Source organism: Staurois parvus, unplaced genomic scaffold (genome assembly GCF_062004578.1).
Source record: "Staurois parvus isolate SC_StPar_1 unplaced genomic scaffold, SC_StPar_1.0 ptg000157l, whole genome shotgun sequence".
NCBI classification, from domain to species: domain Eukaryota; kingdom Metazoa; phylum Chordata; class Amphibia; order Anura; family Ranidae; genus Staurois; species Staurois parvus.
Window position 1 is genome coordinate 8,407,865 of NW_028317953.1, and position 21,003 is coordinate 8,428,867.

The 21,003-nt window shown below is 40.7% G+C and overlaps 1 protein-coding gene across 1 annotated transcript in view; it reads left to right on the top strand.

Moving 5' to 3' along the window:
• Positions 1-21,003, top strand: part of ANKRD29 (ankyrin repeat domain 29) — a 95,643-nt gene that overhangs the window by 63,998 nt on the left and 10,642 nt on the right. The window contains exons 6-9 of the mRNA XM_089675735.1: positions 6,254-6,352; positions 11,465-11,563; positions 18,516-18,614; positions 19,622-19,717. Coding sequence (XP_089531861.1) covers positions 6,254-6,352; positions 11,465-11,563; positions 18,516-18,614; positions 19,622-19,717 — 393 coding nt within the window. The remainder of the gene's footprint in view (positions 1-6,253; positions 6,353-11,464; positions 11,564-18,515; positions 18,615-19,621; positions 19,718-21,003) is intronic.

A 21,003-nucleotide genomic window follows, 5' to 3' on the forward strand; every position in this document is an offset into this window, starting at 1 on the left:
GAAATAGGAAACCCATACAACGAGATATTTAAATCCTATTGTCACAGAAAATAACCCCAGTTTCTTTGTGGTTTGTGTAAATACAACAGTGACCATCTTTACGCAGGTACAGCATGATTTAACGTGGTATTCTGTTCTGGTGAACAGTAGTGAGGGTTATCCTCAAATGCTGCTAGAACCCTGATCTGGTGACTTCAAATACTAGGCAGTTCATTTCTTTGCTTGTTTTTGGACAACTTTAGATGATTTCATTCACTCCATGCACATTTCTATTTTCAGCAAAAAGAGAATTTTTTTTTTTCTTAAATTTGTTTTCATTACAAAAAAAACATTAAATACACATAAATCTGAGAACAACAAAAAAACGATAAAAAGACGATATCAAGCTTCTCCCGTGTATCCCCATTAACTCATATCATATTTTTCCCTCCCCCCCACACCACTTTCCCACCCTTATCATCGTTATCAGTCTATATCTGTATTTCCTTCCTCCTATCCCTTTTTCTCCGTGGGCAATCCTTAAAATCTCCCCCCAGTACTCATTTACTTATATTCCAAGCAGTTCCGAATATTTTATAGTTGTTTTAAAGACCAACCACTTACTCCATATATTCCTAAATTTTACTATTTTATCCTCTTCAATTTGACACAATTCCTCCATCCTATAAATGTTATTCACTCTATTTACCCAGTCATTCATACTTGGTGGATCAGGGGCAAGCCAAAATTTGGGAATCAGGTCCTTAGCCGCACTAACTAGATGGTATCCTGTTCTTGCGTAAATTTATCAAAGATTCAAATTTATAAAATAAACAGATCCACAGATCTCTCTGTATAATGATCCCACATATTTCCTGAATATATTGTAATACTTCCTTTCAGTATTCTTGTATCTTCGGGCATTCCCAACATATATGTGCCATCCTGCCCTTTCCCCCCACAACCTCTCCAACATAAAGGTGAAACCTCAACTTGTTGTTTATGTGCTTTACTCGGTGTGATATACAATCTAGCAAAAAGAGATTTGTCCCAAAAAAAAGCAGCTGTTCTGTAGACAGGACACTTACACCCAAATAGCTTTCCTTGTATTTTTATTGTCCCTGATGCCAATGGCCTTATAGCAGATGTCAGAATATGTGGTTGGTACTGGCCAGCAGAAGAGGACCCTACCATTATCATTAGGTGTCTCAGTTCTTATGTCTAAGGCTTAACAATGAAGGTAATTCTGCAGTTTCTCTTTCATTACTGACAAGCAGCTTACTTAATAGAAACATAGAAAAGTGATGACATAAAAGGACTGAGTGTTCCATCAAGTCTGTCCATTGTTTTTGTTTTTTTAAAGCAGGGGAGCTCAACCCTTATGTGATTTGCTAACCGGTCGCGGCCCACATTGAAATTAAATGGTTCAGAATTTAGAATTTTTCTATTTTGAATAGCATTATTTTTATTATTATTATTATACAGGATTTATATAGCGCCAACAGTTTGCTCAGCGCTGTACAATACAATAACGGGAGACAATACAGCAACAATACAGTTCAATACAAGAGGGATTTGAGGGCCCTGCTCCTTGGAGCATACAATCTAGGAGATGAACACTTTCCGCCTGCAGCCGTTGAATGCCGGTGGGAGGGAAAGGAGCGGTTAAGTGGTTGCAGGAGGAAAATGGAGAGGATCAGTTCCTGTATATGCCGCCCCGCCACCCCTCCTGTCCAAGTGTAAAACAGAATGTGACAGGGACGCCACATGCCCCCCCTGGAGCACGGGGCAGGGTCATCATTGCGACCCATGATGCTACTTCAGTGGTTGGGGGGTGGGATGGGGGGAGCAGTGGTAAAAACACGCCTCAACTATGGGGTTTTTAACCTCCCCCCAGACCACAAATGTAAATGAGTTCTTACTGTCCTGAGCCCCCTATAAGGGTGCTTTCATACTGATGTCCTGCCTTCAGGAGTTTTGATGTGCTTTCAGAAATCACACCAAACCCACAGGATATAATAGAATCAATGGCTCAGTGCAGCTAACCTGAAGGAAAGCAGCCTAAAAGTTGTTATCTCTTTTATAGGTGCTAATATCCCCATTGCAAAAGCGCAGTGTATGTGTTGTTTAATAAGCAGACTTTTTCTCTTCCAGCTTTTGCTGGCATTGCTAGGCTGCTAGAAAGGTCTCAAGCGAACATCAATTGGTACTTGCACCTGGGACAGGAGCCTGCACTACAGAGGAAGTATCGGCTTATGCGGCTCCTTCTCTCTCTACGGCCGCATCCAGATCAGCAGGTTGCTGACCCTGGGCATACGCTTCCCTGGTTTGCGGTTGTGGGCCACATCAGAAGGCTCATCAGAGGGCCAGATGTGTCCCACAGGCCAGGGGTTGAGCACCCCTGTTTTAACCACTTCAAGTCCAGACACTTTCACCCCCTTCCTGTCCAGGCCAATTTTCAGCTTTCAGTGCTATCATACTTTGACAATTGTGCGGTCATGCAACACTGTACCACATGAATTTTTTTGAGACAGATAAAACTTTGTTTTGGTGGTATTTATTCACCACTGGGATTTTTATTTTTTTGCTATATAAAAGAAAGTCCAGAAATTAAAAAAAAAAAATTTTTCTTTTTCTAAAATTTTACAAATAAATAATCTTTCTTCATAAATCTTGGCCAAAATGTATTCATCTGTCTTTTTAGCAAAAAAAAAACCCACCAAATTAGTTTATAACCAAAAATTATAATATTTCTATATATTTTTTTTAATTTTAAATTTTTTATTTATTATTTATGTGGATTTTTTTTAACATACTGTCACCCTAGCAGTACAGTGTCACCATAGTGACACTTTGGACACCTCTCCTCCTCAGAGTTTCAGCAGAGGAGCAGGTCCACATCCCTGCCACTAATGCTGAAGTTGAAGAGCTGGAGGGGCAGGCAGAGTATGCAGCAGGTCAGTGTGTAATCCCTGGACCCTGGTGACAGCACCACAGCTTCATGTAGGAGGTATGGGGGAGAGAGAGGGGGGGGAGAAAGAGGGCAGAGAGAGGGGGGGAGAATGAGGGCAGAGAGAGAGAGGGGGGGAGAAAGAGGGCAGAGAGAGGGGGGGGAGAAATAGGGGAGGAAGAAAGAGAGCGGGGAGAAAGAGGGCAGAGAGAGAGAGAGGAGGAAGAAAGAGAGCAGAGAGAGGGGGGGGAAGAGAGCAGAGAGGGGGGGGAGAAAGAGGGCAGAGAGAGGGGGGGAGAAAGAGGGCAGAGGGGGGGGAGAAAGAGGGCAGAGAGGGGGGGGAGAAAGAGGGCAGAGAGAGAGAGGGGGGGAGAAAGAGGACAGAGAGAGAGAGGAGAGGAAGAAAAAGAGCAGAGAGAGGGGGGGAGAAAGAGGGGAGGAAGAAAGAGAGCGGGGAGAAAGAGGGCAGAGAGAGAGAGAGGTGGAAGAAAGAGAGCAGAGGGGGGAGGGGGGAGAAAGAGGGCAGAGAGAGGGGGGAGAAAGAGGGCAGAGAGAGAGGGGAGAGAGAAAGAGGGCAGAGAGAGAGGGGGGGAGAAAGAGAGCAGAGAGAGGGGGGGAGAAAGAGGGCAGAGAGAGGGGGGGAGAAAGAGGGCAGAGAGAGAGGGGAGGGAGAAAGAGGGCAGAGAGAGAGGGGGGGAGAAAGAGAGCAGAGAGAGAGAGGGGGGAGAAAGAGGCAGAGAGAGAGAGGGGAGGAAGAAAGAGAGCAGAGAGAGAGGGGGGGGAGAAAGAGGGCAGAGAGAGAGAGTGGGAGAGAAAGAGGGCAGAGAGAGGGGGGGAGAAAGACGGTCAGCTTGCTTTAAAACGTACCTTTTCGTGGAGCTTGTGGAGAGATCAGTTAACCCCATATAGGTTGCAAGCTGACGATCGCCGCAGGATGGATCGGATCTGCGGATTGGGGAGGATAATGGATCGGACTCCAATCCATTATGCTCAATCCGCAGATCCGATCCATCCTGCGGGGATCGTTGGAGGGGGTGTCACCATGTGTTCCAGCACCGGGCGACACCAACCCTAGAGACGCCCCTGCCGCACGCTCCCAGGGAGCGTGCACAGGCAGGGAAGCGGAAGGACGTATAACGGCCACCCACCCGTGCACTGCTCCCGTCCAGCTGTTTATGTACATGGGTCGGATGGGAAGTGGTTAAAGTATGTCTAAAACCAAACTATTTCTTTTTTTTTGCACAGAGTAGGGTTAAAACTACTTTTTTTCTATCTGTGTCCTAGTAGGGAAGTTTCCCTTCACTTCCTGTCCTGTAAACTCAACAGAGCATAAGAACATACTGTATCTTTACAATGTAAGGGAAATCTCCTCTTAGACAATTTTCACTTGTTGGAACCAGGGGTGGACTGACAACTCATGGGGCCCCCAGGCAATAAGGGATCATGGGGCCCCTGTGTCCTCACCCACACTCAAACCACACCCAAAAAAGCCTATGAAAAGTACCAGGGGCATCTCATGGGGCCCCCTACAGACCCGGGCCCTCGGGCAGTGCCCGAGTTCCCAAATGGTCAGTCCGCCCCTGGTTGGAACATATTTAATATATAGTTTAAAGTAAATCTGTCAACACAAAAACATAAGGCTTGCCTATCTTACATGTCTGAAATTGCTGGAATATGTATGCAAATCAGAAAAATATCAGAAGTCTTTAACTGCATTCTTGTCAGTCTGTGACTCAAAGTACGGAATCAAGGCTGGCAACAAAGTAGCCAAGCAACTAGCATTTTGAGATGGAGAGGTCAACAATGGCAGCATGCATGATTCTGTAAGGATTGGTTTCCCTTAAAGGAATGGCACACATTCCTACCTGAAATAGAGACAGGAGTCCTCCTGCGCTGAAAGGAAGTCCACCTACTGAAAGCTGCCAGAACTTAAACTGATACCCAAACAGTGTGCGAAATAATCATAAATAGTGCAGCACTTAAAGCAATACTACGTGCAATTCAAAAAACTGTGCTCACATACAAATGCGTCAACATTAGATAATACAAACAATATTAAATATATTAAATCATTGAATAAAACGTATCCCAAACATATAGTGCCACTCAAAATAATCTCCTGACAACAGTGCCCACACAACAAAGAAATAATAACAACCCCCTTCAAAGGAGGATAATTAAACAGTGCTTAAGTGTAACAAAGTGACCACACTTCAAATACCACTCAAATAATCAAACAAAATGTCCATGAAGTAATCCACAGGTGATATAAAATTCATGCAATGTGCAGATAGTGCTTGTACTCCGTGAGCGTGTCCGCACTCTTCACCTACTAAGGCTAAATTGCCTCCTCACCTCCTCCAAGTGACCCCCAGGGGCCAAACAGCTTTCAGGATCACCCTGGATCCCTATTTCCTGAAGACAAGTACCTCTCCTCACGATGTGGATCTCTCAGGGGACTCCCATTGCCCCAGACCGGAAGCTTCTTGATGTGCTTCACTCCACAAGGAGTTTTTTGAATTGCACGTAGTATTGCTTTAAGCGCTGCACTATTTATGATTATTTCACACATTCCTACCTGCACTTTGTGTTTTTCACCCGCATAAGGCCTCTTGCACACAGAAGGTTTTCTTTTCCTTCCCAATACTCGTGTGCTCCAGGGGAGGAAATAGCAGCTTAAAAACATGCCTAAAGCCATGTTTTTCAAACACACTTAGGCATATTTAGACGTGTTTAGGCACATCAAACGTTTGGGTGCTCATTCATTCCATTGGCCAGAATATTAATTAATTCTGGCAATTGGAATGAATTAACTATCAAGCACTAAACACACATTTAAATGCATTTACACACATTTAGGTGTATTTTGTTTTTTTCCACTACAACTCTCCTCTCCTGAACATGCAAGTGATGTTTTTTTAGATGTCTATGCAAATCGCAACAAAAGTAGTGCATTCACTACTTTAGTAATTGGTGCGGCTAAGAGAGGCTTATACCAAGTCAGAATATGACCTCTCTAATAGCGGACAATAGGGTGCAACTTGGCGTACGATTTTCAAGTCGCCTTGCATGCAAATCGCATGCCAAGTCGCACCTGATGTGACCGGGGGCTTAGTGTACAAAAGAGAATTTGTCACACAGGTATAAGCCTCTCTTAGCCATCATTCTTCGACTTAGAAGTTACCTATTAGTTACACAATTGTGAAAGTAAGTCTATTTAGCTTCTAAATGATGTCTCTGTGGCTTCTAAAACAGGTGTTTACATCCATAAAGAATTCTATTGAATTGCAGATTCTTTCATAAATCTATGTTATTACTTTACAGGACGGAGGAACGGCATTGCTGGCTGCCTGCCAGCATGGACACACCAAAGTGGTTGAAACTCTTCTGAAGAATGGAGCCAACATTCATGACCAGCTTTTTGTATGTACACATTAATCACAGATTGCTCTGTTGTGTGGACACAGTGATTACAGGAGTTGATAATGAAGTCAGACATGTTTTGTATGTGCATTTTTCCAAAGTTATACATACAGTATTTTGACTAATACACTTGAAAAATACATATTCAGTTACATGTAATCATTATATAGAAAGGAAAAGATCAAGGTGCCAGATGTACTTATCACACAGGTTTTTTGCAATCTTTTTTTGCAATCTTCAGCTCAAGTACCAGACGTGCCAGAGCATAAAACAAGGAATATTTGCCATCTATGGGAAGTCTCTCTTATCAACATGTGTGGATTTTTTTATTGGCTTAAAAGATGGTGGGGCATTATTTGTGACTAAATGAAAAGAGGTTTTATCTCCATATATGGAAAGAGTTTTTTACTGTAAGAACTGGAAAAATGTTCAATTGTCTCATTCAGTTCTTAAAAACAGGCCGAATATGTTTCTAAATACAGAACATATTAACAGCTTCTAATTTAAGAAAAACAGCATTGTATTGCATTTATTTAAGAACACCTGATTGCCTAGTAACCCATTCCCTTTTGGAATAAACTACCATTTTGCTTTTTTGGCCTTCCTCTTTATCAACTAAGGATTTGGGTTCTAAGGATGCAAGGTGGTTTTTTTTTGGGTGTGGGGTCAACATCATAGACTTGTATTTTTTTTCAAACCAATTAACTGTGTAAAGGGCTAGTTCACATGGGTGACAGCCCTTGCCACCCAGCTGAAAAGTGACCTGTGGTGGATTTCAGTTTTAAAGGGCAGTAAAGCAGTGTCTGCCAGGTATTCAGAAGGTGACACCGCTTCCTCCTAAATGTCAACTTTTTGACATCCAAATGGGGATTTATATATATAAATACCGTGCCGCATCTGCAAGTCAAGTGTTTGCTGTGGATAGAGCTGAGAAGGGTTACAACTTTGTAAGGTTTTTATTGCTAGTAAAGGGATAATTGTTTGGAAGAATTTATAGATGGGTATGATTAATATAAAACCTACATTAACTATTTATACTGCCAATATAAAATGACTAAAAGTCAATACCACAGATTGCCATAAATGTAATTAGAATGACAATAACGTTCACAGACCCTTGGAGCCACAAAAAAACTATGTACTGTATGTACAATCCTTTGAAGCTCATAGGTTGTGGGAGAGGTAAGAAAATGGAAGGGAGGAAGTTGAGAGGAAGATATGTGAAACAAAAGTTTAGGGTTAAGAGGCTGCAAATTCTGCCCTGGATTTTTTTAGTCTGATACTATTAGTGGTTTCCTCATGGAAAAGGATTGACAGATATAGAATTTGTGACTGTATATATGGGATAAACAAGGTGTCTATGTAATTTAGTAGTATCCATATCCCTGCTCCAATGGTGATTTTAAAGGATAAGTTCACCTTTGGGAACATGTTACATGTTCTACCTGTTTTTTAGTTTGGAACATGTAACATGTTCCCAATCCTGCAGCTACCCTATTCCCCCCTTCCCTCCCTGTGAAAGCAGTATGGGGAGAAGTTCCCTGTACTAGCTGTCACTTTATAAAAACAGTGTAGCCGTGCAGGGCTTCACCTACATGGCCTCATCATTCATTCACAGAGTTCTGTGAATGAATGGACTAGAAGTCCCAACAGCCTGTCGGCTTGCAGTTTTTAATGAACTACCATGGTGAGCACTGTGGTAGTTCATTGAGTCTTCCTGTCAGAAGTATCGGTTTGCCTGTATGGGATGTACAAGAAGTGAATACACTGACAGTTTGCAGGAGCTCTGCATGGCATCAGCGGCCCACTGATCACTAGTGCAATGCTTTACAGGCTATCTCACTCTGCTCACAGGAAGTGATGTAATAGTCTGAATATTGGGCACCAGAGGGGAAATGCTTAACCTAGTGTTTCTCAACCTTTTTTCAGTCAAGGCACCCTTTCAAATTATGGACAGTCTTGAGGCACCCCATTCTAAAATGTGAAAAACTATTCTAATAGTTTTATATATCACAGCAACATTCACACATGTAGGACACCCAACATTAGAGGGGATTTATTCTTCCAAAGAAAATACACTTTTGCTCACTGGTACTGACTAGTATTCCAATGTTTCTCTTCTCCCTCAGGTTTTTCTCCATCACTGAGCTAATGTGACCCCTGCACTGATGGAGAGGGGTGGGGGAGGGTCATACTAGGATGCTGTGCAGGCAGCTGACATCTTCATCAATTGATGATGTAATTGGTTGTCAGGACACCGGCGGCTAGAAGGTCGTAATGGTGCACAATGAAAACCTGTGGCTATGTGTAACTAAAAGGCAGGATTGTTCCACCCGCTGGCTTGTATACATGTTTTGAGCAATTTTTAGACGTTTTGCCCCGGAAGAAACCTCATGGCACCCCAGGGTGCCTGGGCACCCTGGTTGAGAAAGGCTGGCTTAACCCATAGTTCAACTTGTCAGTGTCCCTTGATTTCCATTATAACACAGCCAGCACCTGGCTACATCAGTACAAAAATGGCACGTGGGTTTTGTAAATGGTATTGTCAGTGCATTAGCAGCTGGAGAATGAACAACCCTCTCTTGGTGTGCTTTTCATCACTGCATCCAACGCTTTGCATTGCACTTGGTGATGTAAGGCTTGGATGCACTTGCTCAGCCATGGAAACCCATTCCATGAAGCTCTCTGTGCACTGTTATGTTAATCTGAAGGCCACACAAAGTTTGGAGGTCTTTAGCTATTGACTCTGCAAACAGTTGGTGACTTCTGCGCACTGTGCGCTTCAGCATGCGCTGACCCCGCTTTGTCATTTTATGTGGCCTACCACTTCGTGGCTGAGTTGCTGTTGTTCCCAGTTGCTTCCACTTTGTTATAATACAACTAACAGTTGACCGTGGAATATTTAGCAGCAAGGAAATTCCATGGATGGACTTATTGCACAGGTGGCAAATTATCATGATACCACGCTTAAATTCACTGAGCTCCTGAGAGCAACCCATTCTTTCACAAATGTTGGTAAAAGCAGTCTACATGCCTAGGTGCTTGATTTTATACACCTGTGGCCATGGAAGTGATTGGAACACCTGAATCCAATGATTTGGAGGGGTGTCCCAATACTTTTGGCAATATAGTACATGTACATTTGTCTACAAAGAACCAAAAGAATACAGACCATAGGAACGTTCATCCTAATTGACATTTTAACTGACCTTCAGCGCTGCTGCTATGATTTTTTTTGTTTATGTGTGGAGTATATTTCTTAAGGCTGATATACTTAGCAGTGCAAAACCTACACGATGTATAATTTTAGTTCCTACCCATACACTGAAAGTTTGCTTCAAGAAGAAATCAGTGACCTTATTTAACCAGTACTCTGGCTGATTTGAACATGAATTACAATATGAACGTGTGCCCATAAGGCAGACGTCTTGGGTGAGGTAGGGTAAACTTGGCAAAAAGTCCACGTACACTTGCAGGTATCTTTATTTTTAGCTTGTGAATGCATACATTACATGTATAAAGTCCTGTACGAACAAGTTAATATCATTTATTGCTTGGTGCAGCTGAGTTAGAAAATATCTGATTTACAAGTCTGTATCATCTGGCAACTGTAACACAAAACATGGCATACACCCATCATTAAAATTCCTGGGTCAACTATAGCATTTCAAGCAGGACAATTACTCAGGACCCCCAATTGCCTTTGGACCCCTGTACTTGATGGGAGGCAGATAGGAAGGAGGGCCACTTATGTGTTCAATATATATAAGCCTGTGAATCTGGAGTAGTTTTGGAGAACACTTTAGAAAAATGTACAAATAGTTTTCATATTAATTCTGCTGTTGCTGAGTAAAAAAGGAAATTATTGTGTAACTTCAGTAAACACATATTTTGTGTTATCATTGAACAGCTATCATTAAAATATTTTTTAATACAACTTTCTCATTTCTAATGTTTGCTGTACCATCCTTCTGTTACTTTTTTCCATATTCACATGTGGATATTATGCCTCTAGTCCATAAGGTATAGGGGACCTCAGTTGCCATCCCTAACAGCACCGAAAGACCACACATAATACTACAGATGATTGTTGGAAGCTGTAAACATACTAGATTAGACAGTCAGAGATTGTGGACATGCAACGTGTGCATTACGTAAATGTATAGTATGTCAAGTAGGGAAAACAATATTCATTTTTTTTTAATTCGGCCTAAATAGTAACACAAAAAAAGATAACACAGTTGCTATCAGTGGTAGTCAACTTCCATGGTATCAAATGTGGCCCCTGAAAAGGGTTGCATATAATATTTATTATATGTGATGTAACAGCAAACACAAAAACACATGGACCGTAATTTACAGGGCAGAAAAGATGTGATGGTACTTAATTGCCACTCCAAAGACAAAAAGTCTTTGGGGTGCCGATAGAATCCCATAACTTTACCTTGTTTTCTGCCCCTTAAATTAGGGTCTATGTGTTTTGGGTTTTGTGATTTTTTTATGATTCGTGATGTGGTAACCCCCCCACAACCCACCAGTTTAATTATTCTCAGTAATGCAACAGAAGATGATCATAGACTGAATGTATACTAGAAGAAATGGTCAGGGACTGTTCTACAGGACTAGTTGGAGACTGAAGTCATGCTGTAGGAGACAGCCAGGGGTTTATTTACTAAAGTTGTAGCGTGCAAAATCAGGCTCACTTCTGCATAGGAACCAATCAGCTTCCAGGTTTTTTTTCAAAACTTAATTTAAAAAACTGAGGTTAGAAGATGATTGGTTTCCATGCATAAGTGAGCCTGATTTTGCACTCTCCAGCTTTAGTAAATAAACCCCTCAGAGTCTGGGGACATGCTACACAAAACTGCTAGAGATTACTGCTATTAAAGCTTCCTTTTATTGCTCCCAATACTGACTGCTGGGGCCAGAGGACAACACTTCTAATACCAAACTAAATTTCAACAAACCCATAGCAACCATGGAGAGCAAGAATGTATTTACTGTTTGGCTATAGGAATCTGGAAAATACTACACACCTCTATATTTATCCTTATGAGCTTTATTGTGTTAAACATATACTTTGATGTGCTTATTTCTGTTTTTTTGTTCTAGGATGGGGCAACTTCACTATTTCTGGCTGCACAGGGAGGGTTTGTGGATATCATTCGATTATTGCTTACGTATGGGGCAAAGGCGAATCAGCCACGCCAGGTAATTGTATAACGTAGCTGCTGAATTTACTCTACTCATTATATATCCAGTATAACCTGTCTGTGCCCTGTACTTTTCCCATTCCATTTCTGGTCAGGTTTTATATGTTTAATGTTTTACAAAGACAAAATTGTTAGCTGAAAGTCAAAGATTTTGCACTAAGACCATGGACTTTGGTCAAAAGACCAAAGAGGAATTGTGCAAAAAAAAGTGTACCTGTAGGCAAAATTAAAATGTAGATATGTGATACAATCTGTCATTAGCATTAACTGAGAAGTTTTTGTTTTTATGTTTTTTCTGTTATTTTTGTTTTTCCCCTTCCTGTAACAGGAATAAATTATATTACATTGGTAGGGTGCTTACTACAGCTTTTGGCTTAATTCTATTTAAAAAAAGTTAAATTAATGGCTGTACCTGCTTAAAAAGTGTTATTTATTTATTTCAGGTACTTATATAGCGCTGTCAGTTTATGCAGCATTTTACATTATATATATGTAGTACATTTACATTAGTCCCTAACTCACATTCATACATACACATACTAGGGCCAATTTAGACAGGATCCAATTAACCTACCAGCATGTCTTTTGGAGTGTGGGAGGAAACCAGAGTACCCAGAGGAAACCCACACAGGCACAGGGAGAACATGCAAACTCCAGGCAGGAGGTGCCGTAGCTGGGATTTGAACCAACGACCCTAGTACTGCCAGCCAGAAGTTCTACCCACAACATTTAGCCACTCTGCTGCCCAGTTTGCTGTGTTTGGGTTTTAATTTGTTTGCTGTTGAAGTAGACTACCCTGTCCACACATATGCTGCTGTGTGATTTTACTGTAGAATGAATAGTGTTGTCACCCTTTTAGGCTAGGTTCACACTGATATGGTGCAAGTTTATTCAGTTTTCTAGTGCGATTCAAGGAGCACCTCCAGTACAATTCAAATGCGGTTCAGCTGTGATTGCAGTGCGTCTTTTCGTGTGATTTGGATACAGCTGCGATTTGGATTTATGCCCCAGGGGATGCATGCAAAATTGCATCAGTGTGCAGCAGGTCTTACAGAAAGTGTAAACATAATGGCAGCTTAATCAGCAATACTGCAGCTACCAACTCCCTTGATGTGATTGATCCAAGTACGAAAAAAAAGATTAAACAGTTCTTGAAATATAAAAAAATTAAAAATATAAAAATGACATATCACTAAATCAATATAATAAGCATTTACTAAGAGCTCAGTTTGCAAGATAATTATATGGAGGCTGGTGAAAAGTCGGGTTAAGCAACATACATGTGATGAGCAGGGGCGGACTGACAACTCATGGGGCTCCAGGGCAATAGGGGATCATGGGGCCCCTGTGTCCTTGCCCAAACTCAAAAAAGCCTATGAAAAAGGTACCAGGTGCATGTCATGGGGCCCCCTACTGACCCCGGGCCCTCGGGCAGTGCCCGAGTTTCCAAATGGTCAGTCCGCCCCTGGTGATGAGTTAGCAACAGATGTACTAAGAGGAGGACACCCAAAAAATGAATAAAATGCAACTCCAGCCTTTATTTCTTTTTTCAGGCTACTGTGGAGGTTTCATCTTATTTCCTGTCTCAATGATACCCAGAATATTGTAGTGAGTTGAGCAACATTAGCTACCAGTAAATCATCTAAAGAATTATACAGGTGAAACTCGAAAAATTAGAATATCGTGCAAAAGTTCATTTATTTCAGTAATGCAACTTAAAAGGTAAAAGGAATATATGAGATAAACTCATTACATGCAAAGCAAGATAGTTCAAGCCGTGATTTGTCATAATTTTGATGATTATGGCTTACAGCTCATGAAAACCCCAAATCCACAATCTCAGAAAATTAGAATATTACATGCAATCAATAAAACAAGGATTTTACATAGAACAATATCAGACCTCTGAAAAGTATAAGCATGCATATATACTCAGTACTTGGTTTGGGCCCCTTTTGCAGCAATTACTGCCTGAAAACGACATTTGAAGCCCATGTCCAGGATCCGTCTGTGTGTAGTGGCTCTTGATGCACTGACTCCAGCCTCAGTCCTCTCCTTGTGAAAGTCCCCAACACTTTTGAATGGCCTTTTCCTGACAATCCTCTCCAGGCTGTGGTCATCCCTGCTGCTTGTGCACTTTGGGAACATCCAGCTTCTTTTGCAATTACCTTTTGAGGCTTTCCCTCCTTATGGATGGTGTCAATGATGGTTTTCTGCACAACTGTCAGGTCAGCAGTCTTTCCCATGATTGTGATTCCTACTGAACCAGGCTGAGAGACCATTTAAAGGCTCAGGAACCCTTTGCAGGTGTTATGGCTGAATTAGCTGATTGGAGTGGGACACTTTGAGCCTAGAATATTGCACCTTTTCACAATATTCTAATTTTCTGAGATTGTGGATTTGGGGTTTTCATGAGCTGTAAGCCATAATCATCACAATTATGACAAATCACGGCTTGAACTATCTTGCTTTGCATGTAATGAGTCTATCTCTTATATTAGTTTCACCTTTTAAGTTGCATTACTGAAATAGATGAACTTTTGCATGATATTCTAATTTTTCGAGTTTCACCACAGGCTTTATTAAAAAAAGACTGAAAGTTCAGCTCACATCAGCAAGACACTTGATGTGTTATAAAACACAGCAGCGCAGTACTATAAACCCAAGTGCTAAATAAATCAATGTACATATGTGAATACAATTGTGCTTTGTGACAATAATATGTGCTACATCAAATAAATATCAACACATATACAGTATGTAAATAAACTGCATATACCAGTGCTAAATAATAATGTATCCAAATACCAAATTAATTATATACATGGTGAACTGTCCATTTAATACTCCGAAATCTTCACATGTGCTTATGCAATATGCCTCCTGTGCATCATATACCATCAAGCAAGTGCCCCAATGTTATGGTATAAAATTGCTGGTAAACTGTCACTTTAAGACCACTGTGCTCCAAGTGCATTTGTGTGATCACTCTACTACGTATATATATATATATATATATATATATATATACACACACATATGGCGCTCTTGTGTCACCCCTCAGTGCTTATCCACCTCCGACACACTATTGCGCTCACCTTCTGGTTTGACCTGAATACTCAGGTCAGACTGCGCCTTTCCCTTTAACCCAGGACGGTATGCTGGTACAAAAGCTCTTCACCTCCTTCAGCATATCTTAACTCCAAAATGCTTGACACCAACCGCAACATCAGTAACAATGTCATCCATGGCCGCGCCGCTCACACACTCCTTGTACAACACCTCCACCACTCCGCTCACAGAAGCAAAATGGCGCCACCTGACTGTACGGAAATTGCCGAGTCATCTAAAGAAATATATGGGCTTTAAAAAAAAAAAGACTGAAAGTTCAGCTCACATCAGCAATACACTTGATGTGTTCCAAACAGGAAGTGCGGGGAAATCTCCCCTACACAGCTATAATAATCAGTTCTAACTACTTCTATCTTCCAAAATATAAAAACTTTTTGCTGCAGTTCCATTTAAAATGGAAGTCTCACAGAGGAGTATTCTTATTTCACTTAGTTAAGCAATGCAGGATGTTGACTCTGAAATGGCATAACACAGAAGCATTGTTAACACTATGGTTTAAAGTGAACCAGTCGTCAGTGGTAATAATCTGCATCTCCACTCTTGAATTGCTATAACAGTGCAGTCTTGCCTTTCAATGTTTACTCTTCTTGTATTATTACTTACTTGTATTTTCTCCCTGTCAGACCAGAAGTGTCATTCTATATCAGCCTTTCTCAACCTTTTCAGCATGGAGGAACCCTTGAATTAACTTTCCAGTCTCAGGGAACCTGTGCTAAAACTTACTTTATCTACAACTTATAATACATTAGTGAGACGGCAGTGGAATGAATGCTCCTTACACTTTTGGTTGTTGAGAAGAATTACCCTCTTACAGATAGCTAAAAAGACCCATGATGTCAGTGGAAACGTTTTTTGAGAGGTAGGAATTGCTCATTGTGCAAGGAACCCCTAGAAAGCTCTGGAGGAGCTCTAGGGTTCCATGGAACCCTGGATGGGAAACCTTGGTCTATATGGTTACCTTATCTCCTGCAAAAACTCTGTGTTAATAATAGCTACTTTCATATAACAATAGCACCGGCAAGATTACATGAAGTAAAGCAAAAGGCTATAACAAATTGACTGACCATTTTATCCTCCCCTAGTGTCTGAGCTCTGGTAGGAGATAGTTTAGCTTCCATGAGACTGAAAGGAAAATTCCTCTCTGACAAGGAATAAGGCTAGGTTCACACCCATGCAGTTTGCGTTTGATCCGTTTCTGCAGTGAGTTTTTGATGCATTTTTTTTTCTTGTTGCTAGGCAGGTTTAAAACGCAAAACGTATTAAAAAAAAGTGGCAAAAAGGCATAAAAAATGCACTACATGCTTTTTTGCAGTTTTTCGTTATAGAACCGAAAACGCAACTTTTTGCTTTTAAAAAAGTCCCTGACCCTTTCCAAAAAGCGCACTGGGTGAAAACATGGAGATGTGAATGTTTCCCATAGGAAATCATGTTAAATGGACTGTAGTGCATATCTGAAAAACACTGCGGAAAACACTTAGGTGTGAACCTAGACTAAGGGCCTGTTCATGCCACAATTTCTGTGTTCCAGATGCATGTCTGGATGCGGGTTTTTGATAGGTTCTGGTGCTATTTTCCCCTTTTTTTTTTCTTCATCTCAATTCAGGACAAATGTCTTCTTGTACATTTTTCATTGCTATTTGCCACATTTCTGATATGTTCCATACAGAAATATTGCGGCACGTTCCAATTTTGTTGAATACACTGGAACACGCTGCACTGGTGTGGACCTGGGCCATTGGAATACATGGAAAACACTGTGTATGCATTTTTGATACAGATTAAAAATGCACTGGACTGCATCTGGTGTGAATCAGCCCTAATGCAGAGTAGATTCTAACAAATGTGTATTCCTGACTATATTTCTTTAAATTTGGTCTAACCAACATTGCAGTTTTCTAGCGACTCTTGATGAAGCAGGAAATCTGCTGATTGGGAAAAAGTAAAAAAAAAGTTTTTCAGGTCAAGGTCAAAACAGTCTTCACCTATTACCTCTGCTGTAAAAATGAAGGGAAATTTTAATCATGGGTGGACTTGTAGCAAAGTAGGATGAAGCAGTTGTACTGTATTCTCACATCAGCACTTATTAGATATTATTTTAAGTTATTGGACAATGCTGCTTATAATGACCATGGTATTGTATGGGGTGAGAGAGAAGGTGGAATTGGTATTTAGTTATAGCACACAACTAGTCATGTGAACTGTCCTTGCAGGAAAAAACGAAGCTGGAATGGGAAACACGAACATTCCAAATTCTTCCAGTTTTTTGTGTTTCATACCACCAGTGCTTTTTATGGGGTTTCAGAGTATGACAATTAATTAGATCTTAGAGAATACAGCACGAAACATGCGCTACATAACAATTCAAACGCAATGATTTTTACATATTCAAAGTTTATTGAGATACGATGATTAGAGATGAAATAATAATAAAGACTGAGGTAATGAAAGGTAGCAGCTTACGCACATTCAAACCCCCATCTACTCATAGGTGTAGATTTACTAAAATTGGTGCACTCAAAATCCTGTGCAGCTGTGCATAGTATCCAATCAGCTTTTAACTTCAGCTTCATCAATTAAGCTTTGGCAATAAAATCTGGAAACTGATTGGTTTCTATGCAGAGGTGCACCCAGGGGCAGACTGACAACTCATGGGGCCCCCGGGAAATAGGGGATCATGGGGCCCCTGTGTCCTTGCCAAACTCAAAAAAGCCTGTGAAAAAGGTACCAGGGGCATCTCATGGGGCCCCCTACTGACCCCGAGCCCTCAGGCAGTGCTCGAGTTTCCAAATGGTCAGTCCGCCCCTGGGTGCACCAGATTTTGCACTCTCCAGTTTTAGTAAATCAACTCCATAGAGTCGGACACTCAATGCAAAAATAAACTAAAAAATTTAAAGCAAACATTCTCATAGAGTTCAAAGGTCTTCATCCATCTGGTGTGTGTGATCCATAAAGAATAAGCCAATCTGCTGGCTGAATGCTGCAATAAGAGGACTATAGCAACAGAAGGAAAGGAAAGAAAACAGGCAAGAGGGAGAAAGCAAGAGAGCATCAAACACCAGTTTCAGGATACTGTTTACTGTCAATAGTTAAAGTGTTACTAAACCCAGGACCCTGCATTCACTATATCTGGTCTCCCACAGTACACAGAACATGGAAATGCAATTATTTTAGTAAATACAAACTGCTAAATACTTTTTCTCATCAGCAGTATATAGCAATCTTGTGACTTCTATCAGTGTCCAGCCAAGCACTGGTTAAAGCTTGTAGGATGAGTTTTCATTCTGCTCTAGGAGGATGCAGAACCCTTGACCTCTGTCTGGACAGTGCTGATTGGCCCTGTGCTGATCACATGCACTGTCCCAGAAAAAAAAAAACCTCTCTAGCAATACACACCAAAATGTGCAGAGTGACTCCAGACGATATGTCTTATCAAGAGAAAAGAGGGGGACACTGAAAGAAGGGGAGGATCAGAGAAGACAGGGTCAAACAGCCTTTTTACACAGTGCAAAAGATTAACACCTTAGGTTCCACAGTGAGTATAACAAGCATGCTTTACTGCATATACAGACTGATTTTACTGTTGTGGGTTATGTAACACTTTAAGGAAAATGGTGAAGATAGACAAGTATAGGCTAAGGAAAGTTTGATGAAAATATTTCAAAGTGCATTATGCCATCTAGTGGAATCAAAAGATAACACATCACTATGGAAGGAAAATTGCTGCTAAATCATACAGCAAAATAACGTGTGTGGTTATACAGTAAAAAAAAAATACATTGTCTTTCATTGTGTGGCTAAAGTAATATTCTCTATGCCAGGATGGAACCACTGCTCTTTGGATAGCAGCACAGCTGGGGTTCAGTGAGGTGGTCAGGGTGCTGCTGCTAAGAGGAGCTGAACGAGATGCTTTACGAATTGTAAGTAATCTTATACTTTGCTTGTTAGCACATCACCATTGTCACTAGGCACAGACATATGAAAATGTGCTATAATAACTTCTAGTCGAAACCTGTAAAAAATGGGAAAGCATTATATTTCTAGTTAGGTTTGTATGTGCCTCTGTTGGAAGCCACTGGGATGTGAAATGAAACAAATCTCTCCAATGGTGACAGAGATAATAATAAAAGCACATTACTAGTGGAGTGGGAAAAAGTTAGTATTTTTGTTGATGTTTGTTTATCCATTTAGGAGATTTTTCATTCCTATTGTGTCACTGTTGGGTGTAATGGAAAACAGTAGCAATGAACTAAATGCTGGCTGGAGTTCTTTAAGCCAATCTGAATTTAAAAATTACTTTATAAATTGACATAATAAAATGGCATAATCAAGATAAAATGGATCTAATTAGGGCTTAAGGGTTGCCTCAAAAACCTTTTTTTTTAAATAATTTGCAATGATATTAGTCATTGCTGTAGTTTATAGCATATCAGGCCATAAAAAGAGCAAACAGGAGGCGCAAACCTCTAGTGCATTATCCAAGATTTATTAAAAGTAAAGAGGATGAAAACATACTCACAAACATGGCATAAATGTAAAGCTTAGTAGATCGGTAGAGATGGCCATAACATTGGCGGGGTGTCCAACTGTCAGCATGGTCGGCTTGCTGATGCGTTTTTGGAACGAGTCCCTTTCCTCAGACTTCTTCCTGGAAGCATGCTGTGTGGTCAGAATCCCAGAACAGTTGGGTAGATTTACTAAAACTGGTGCATTCAGAATCTGGTAAGTTGTGCATTGCGGCCAATCAGTTTCTAACCTCAGCTTGTTCAATTAAGCTTTGACAATAAAACCTGGTGGCTGACTGGCTTCTATGCAGAGTTGCACTAGATTTTACACTCTTCAGATTTAGTAAATAACCCCCCAGTGTTTCTCATTATATTGAACATGAAAATAAAATAATTCTATTGTTTTACTCCATTGTTTCTAGGATGGCACTTCTGCTTTGTTTAAAGCTGCTGCTAAGGGTTTCAGCGATGTTGTAGAAGAACTGTTGAAGTTTTCTCCCACACTTGGTGTTCTGAAGGTAAGACGTATGCTTGTCTGTCAGCGCCAAGCCTCTGCAATCCACATTATTTATGGGATGCACTGCATTTATTTCCACTTTATACTTATTATAACATTTGACCATATATGCTTTTGGCTACATTTGTAAAATCCAGATGTTCAGTGTTCTAGCTCTAGTCCTTGGTTGTGTTAGGGCAATTGATAATGATTTTGTTTACTAGTTTTCACTATTCTGCCAACAGACTTACTCTGAGAATCAAAATCTGGAGCTCAAATGTACAAAATCTGGAAGACAGGGAAGGGAAGTCATTGCTATACCAGGTTTTGTCTTAAATTGGTTACTTTAGGTAAAAGCTCTGCATTTGTTCCACTGTAAAGGCGTAGTAATGGTCAGATCAGGCAAATATTTAATGTCTGTATGACCATCCCGAACATGGCAGTCATTCCTGAGCCAAGTATTCTTAGAGGATGAAGTGATTGGCCAGCTTGAATTCTTCTGTCCAATGCTATTATTTTCCTAGTATAGACAAATGTTGCCCAGATGCTTCCCTGCTCCATAGAAAAAAGATTGCTCAGTGACCGGCTTATACATGCATGGTGGGCTACTGTCTGAGGTCTGTAGGCATCTTTACTCTAGTTACTGTAAATAAGTCTTTCTGTAATGACATTGTACCTAGAAAAGAACATCACCACATCCCTCCCATAGAGATTACAATCAGAGCATTTTCCACAATTTAAAAGTAGTGCTTGTACTTAGGTAGGACTATTATTTTTTAAACATTTTTAACTTTTGGCAAGTTGTTTTTGAGGTAGATACATGGTGGATGAATTTCTGGATAAAATTAATTAAAGTTTTAAATATTAAAAGTTTAAGCTTATTGACATGTTTTCAATGAGAGTGCGTGACTAAAATGAGCATGTTGTAAACATGCCATCCCTTGGCTGCAAGGAATGGCTCCACCATATGCCTAAAAACCTAACGCAACCTTGCCAACAATCAGTCTGGTGTTAGGCACTGAATCAGCAAACACAAATGCTCCTGCACTTGGGGATGGACTCAATGCAGGCTACAACCACATCAAGAATGTCCTGGAACATGCACACCTTGCAGCCCTCAATAGACTGGGGAAATCCAAATATACTAAATGAAGAAAGAACAAACAGAGGGCACACGGGCCTAGTACATTACCATAAAAAATGTTTAATAAGAAATAAAAGTAGGTGTTGTACTCACAAACGACAGTAAAGTCAAAGGCAAAATAGGATAAATATGTCCTGTGAGCCACCACAAATATTTAGTATAGA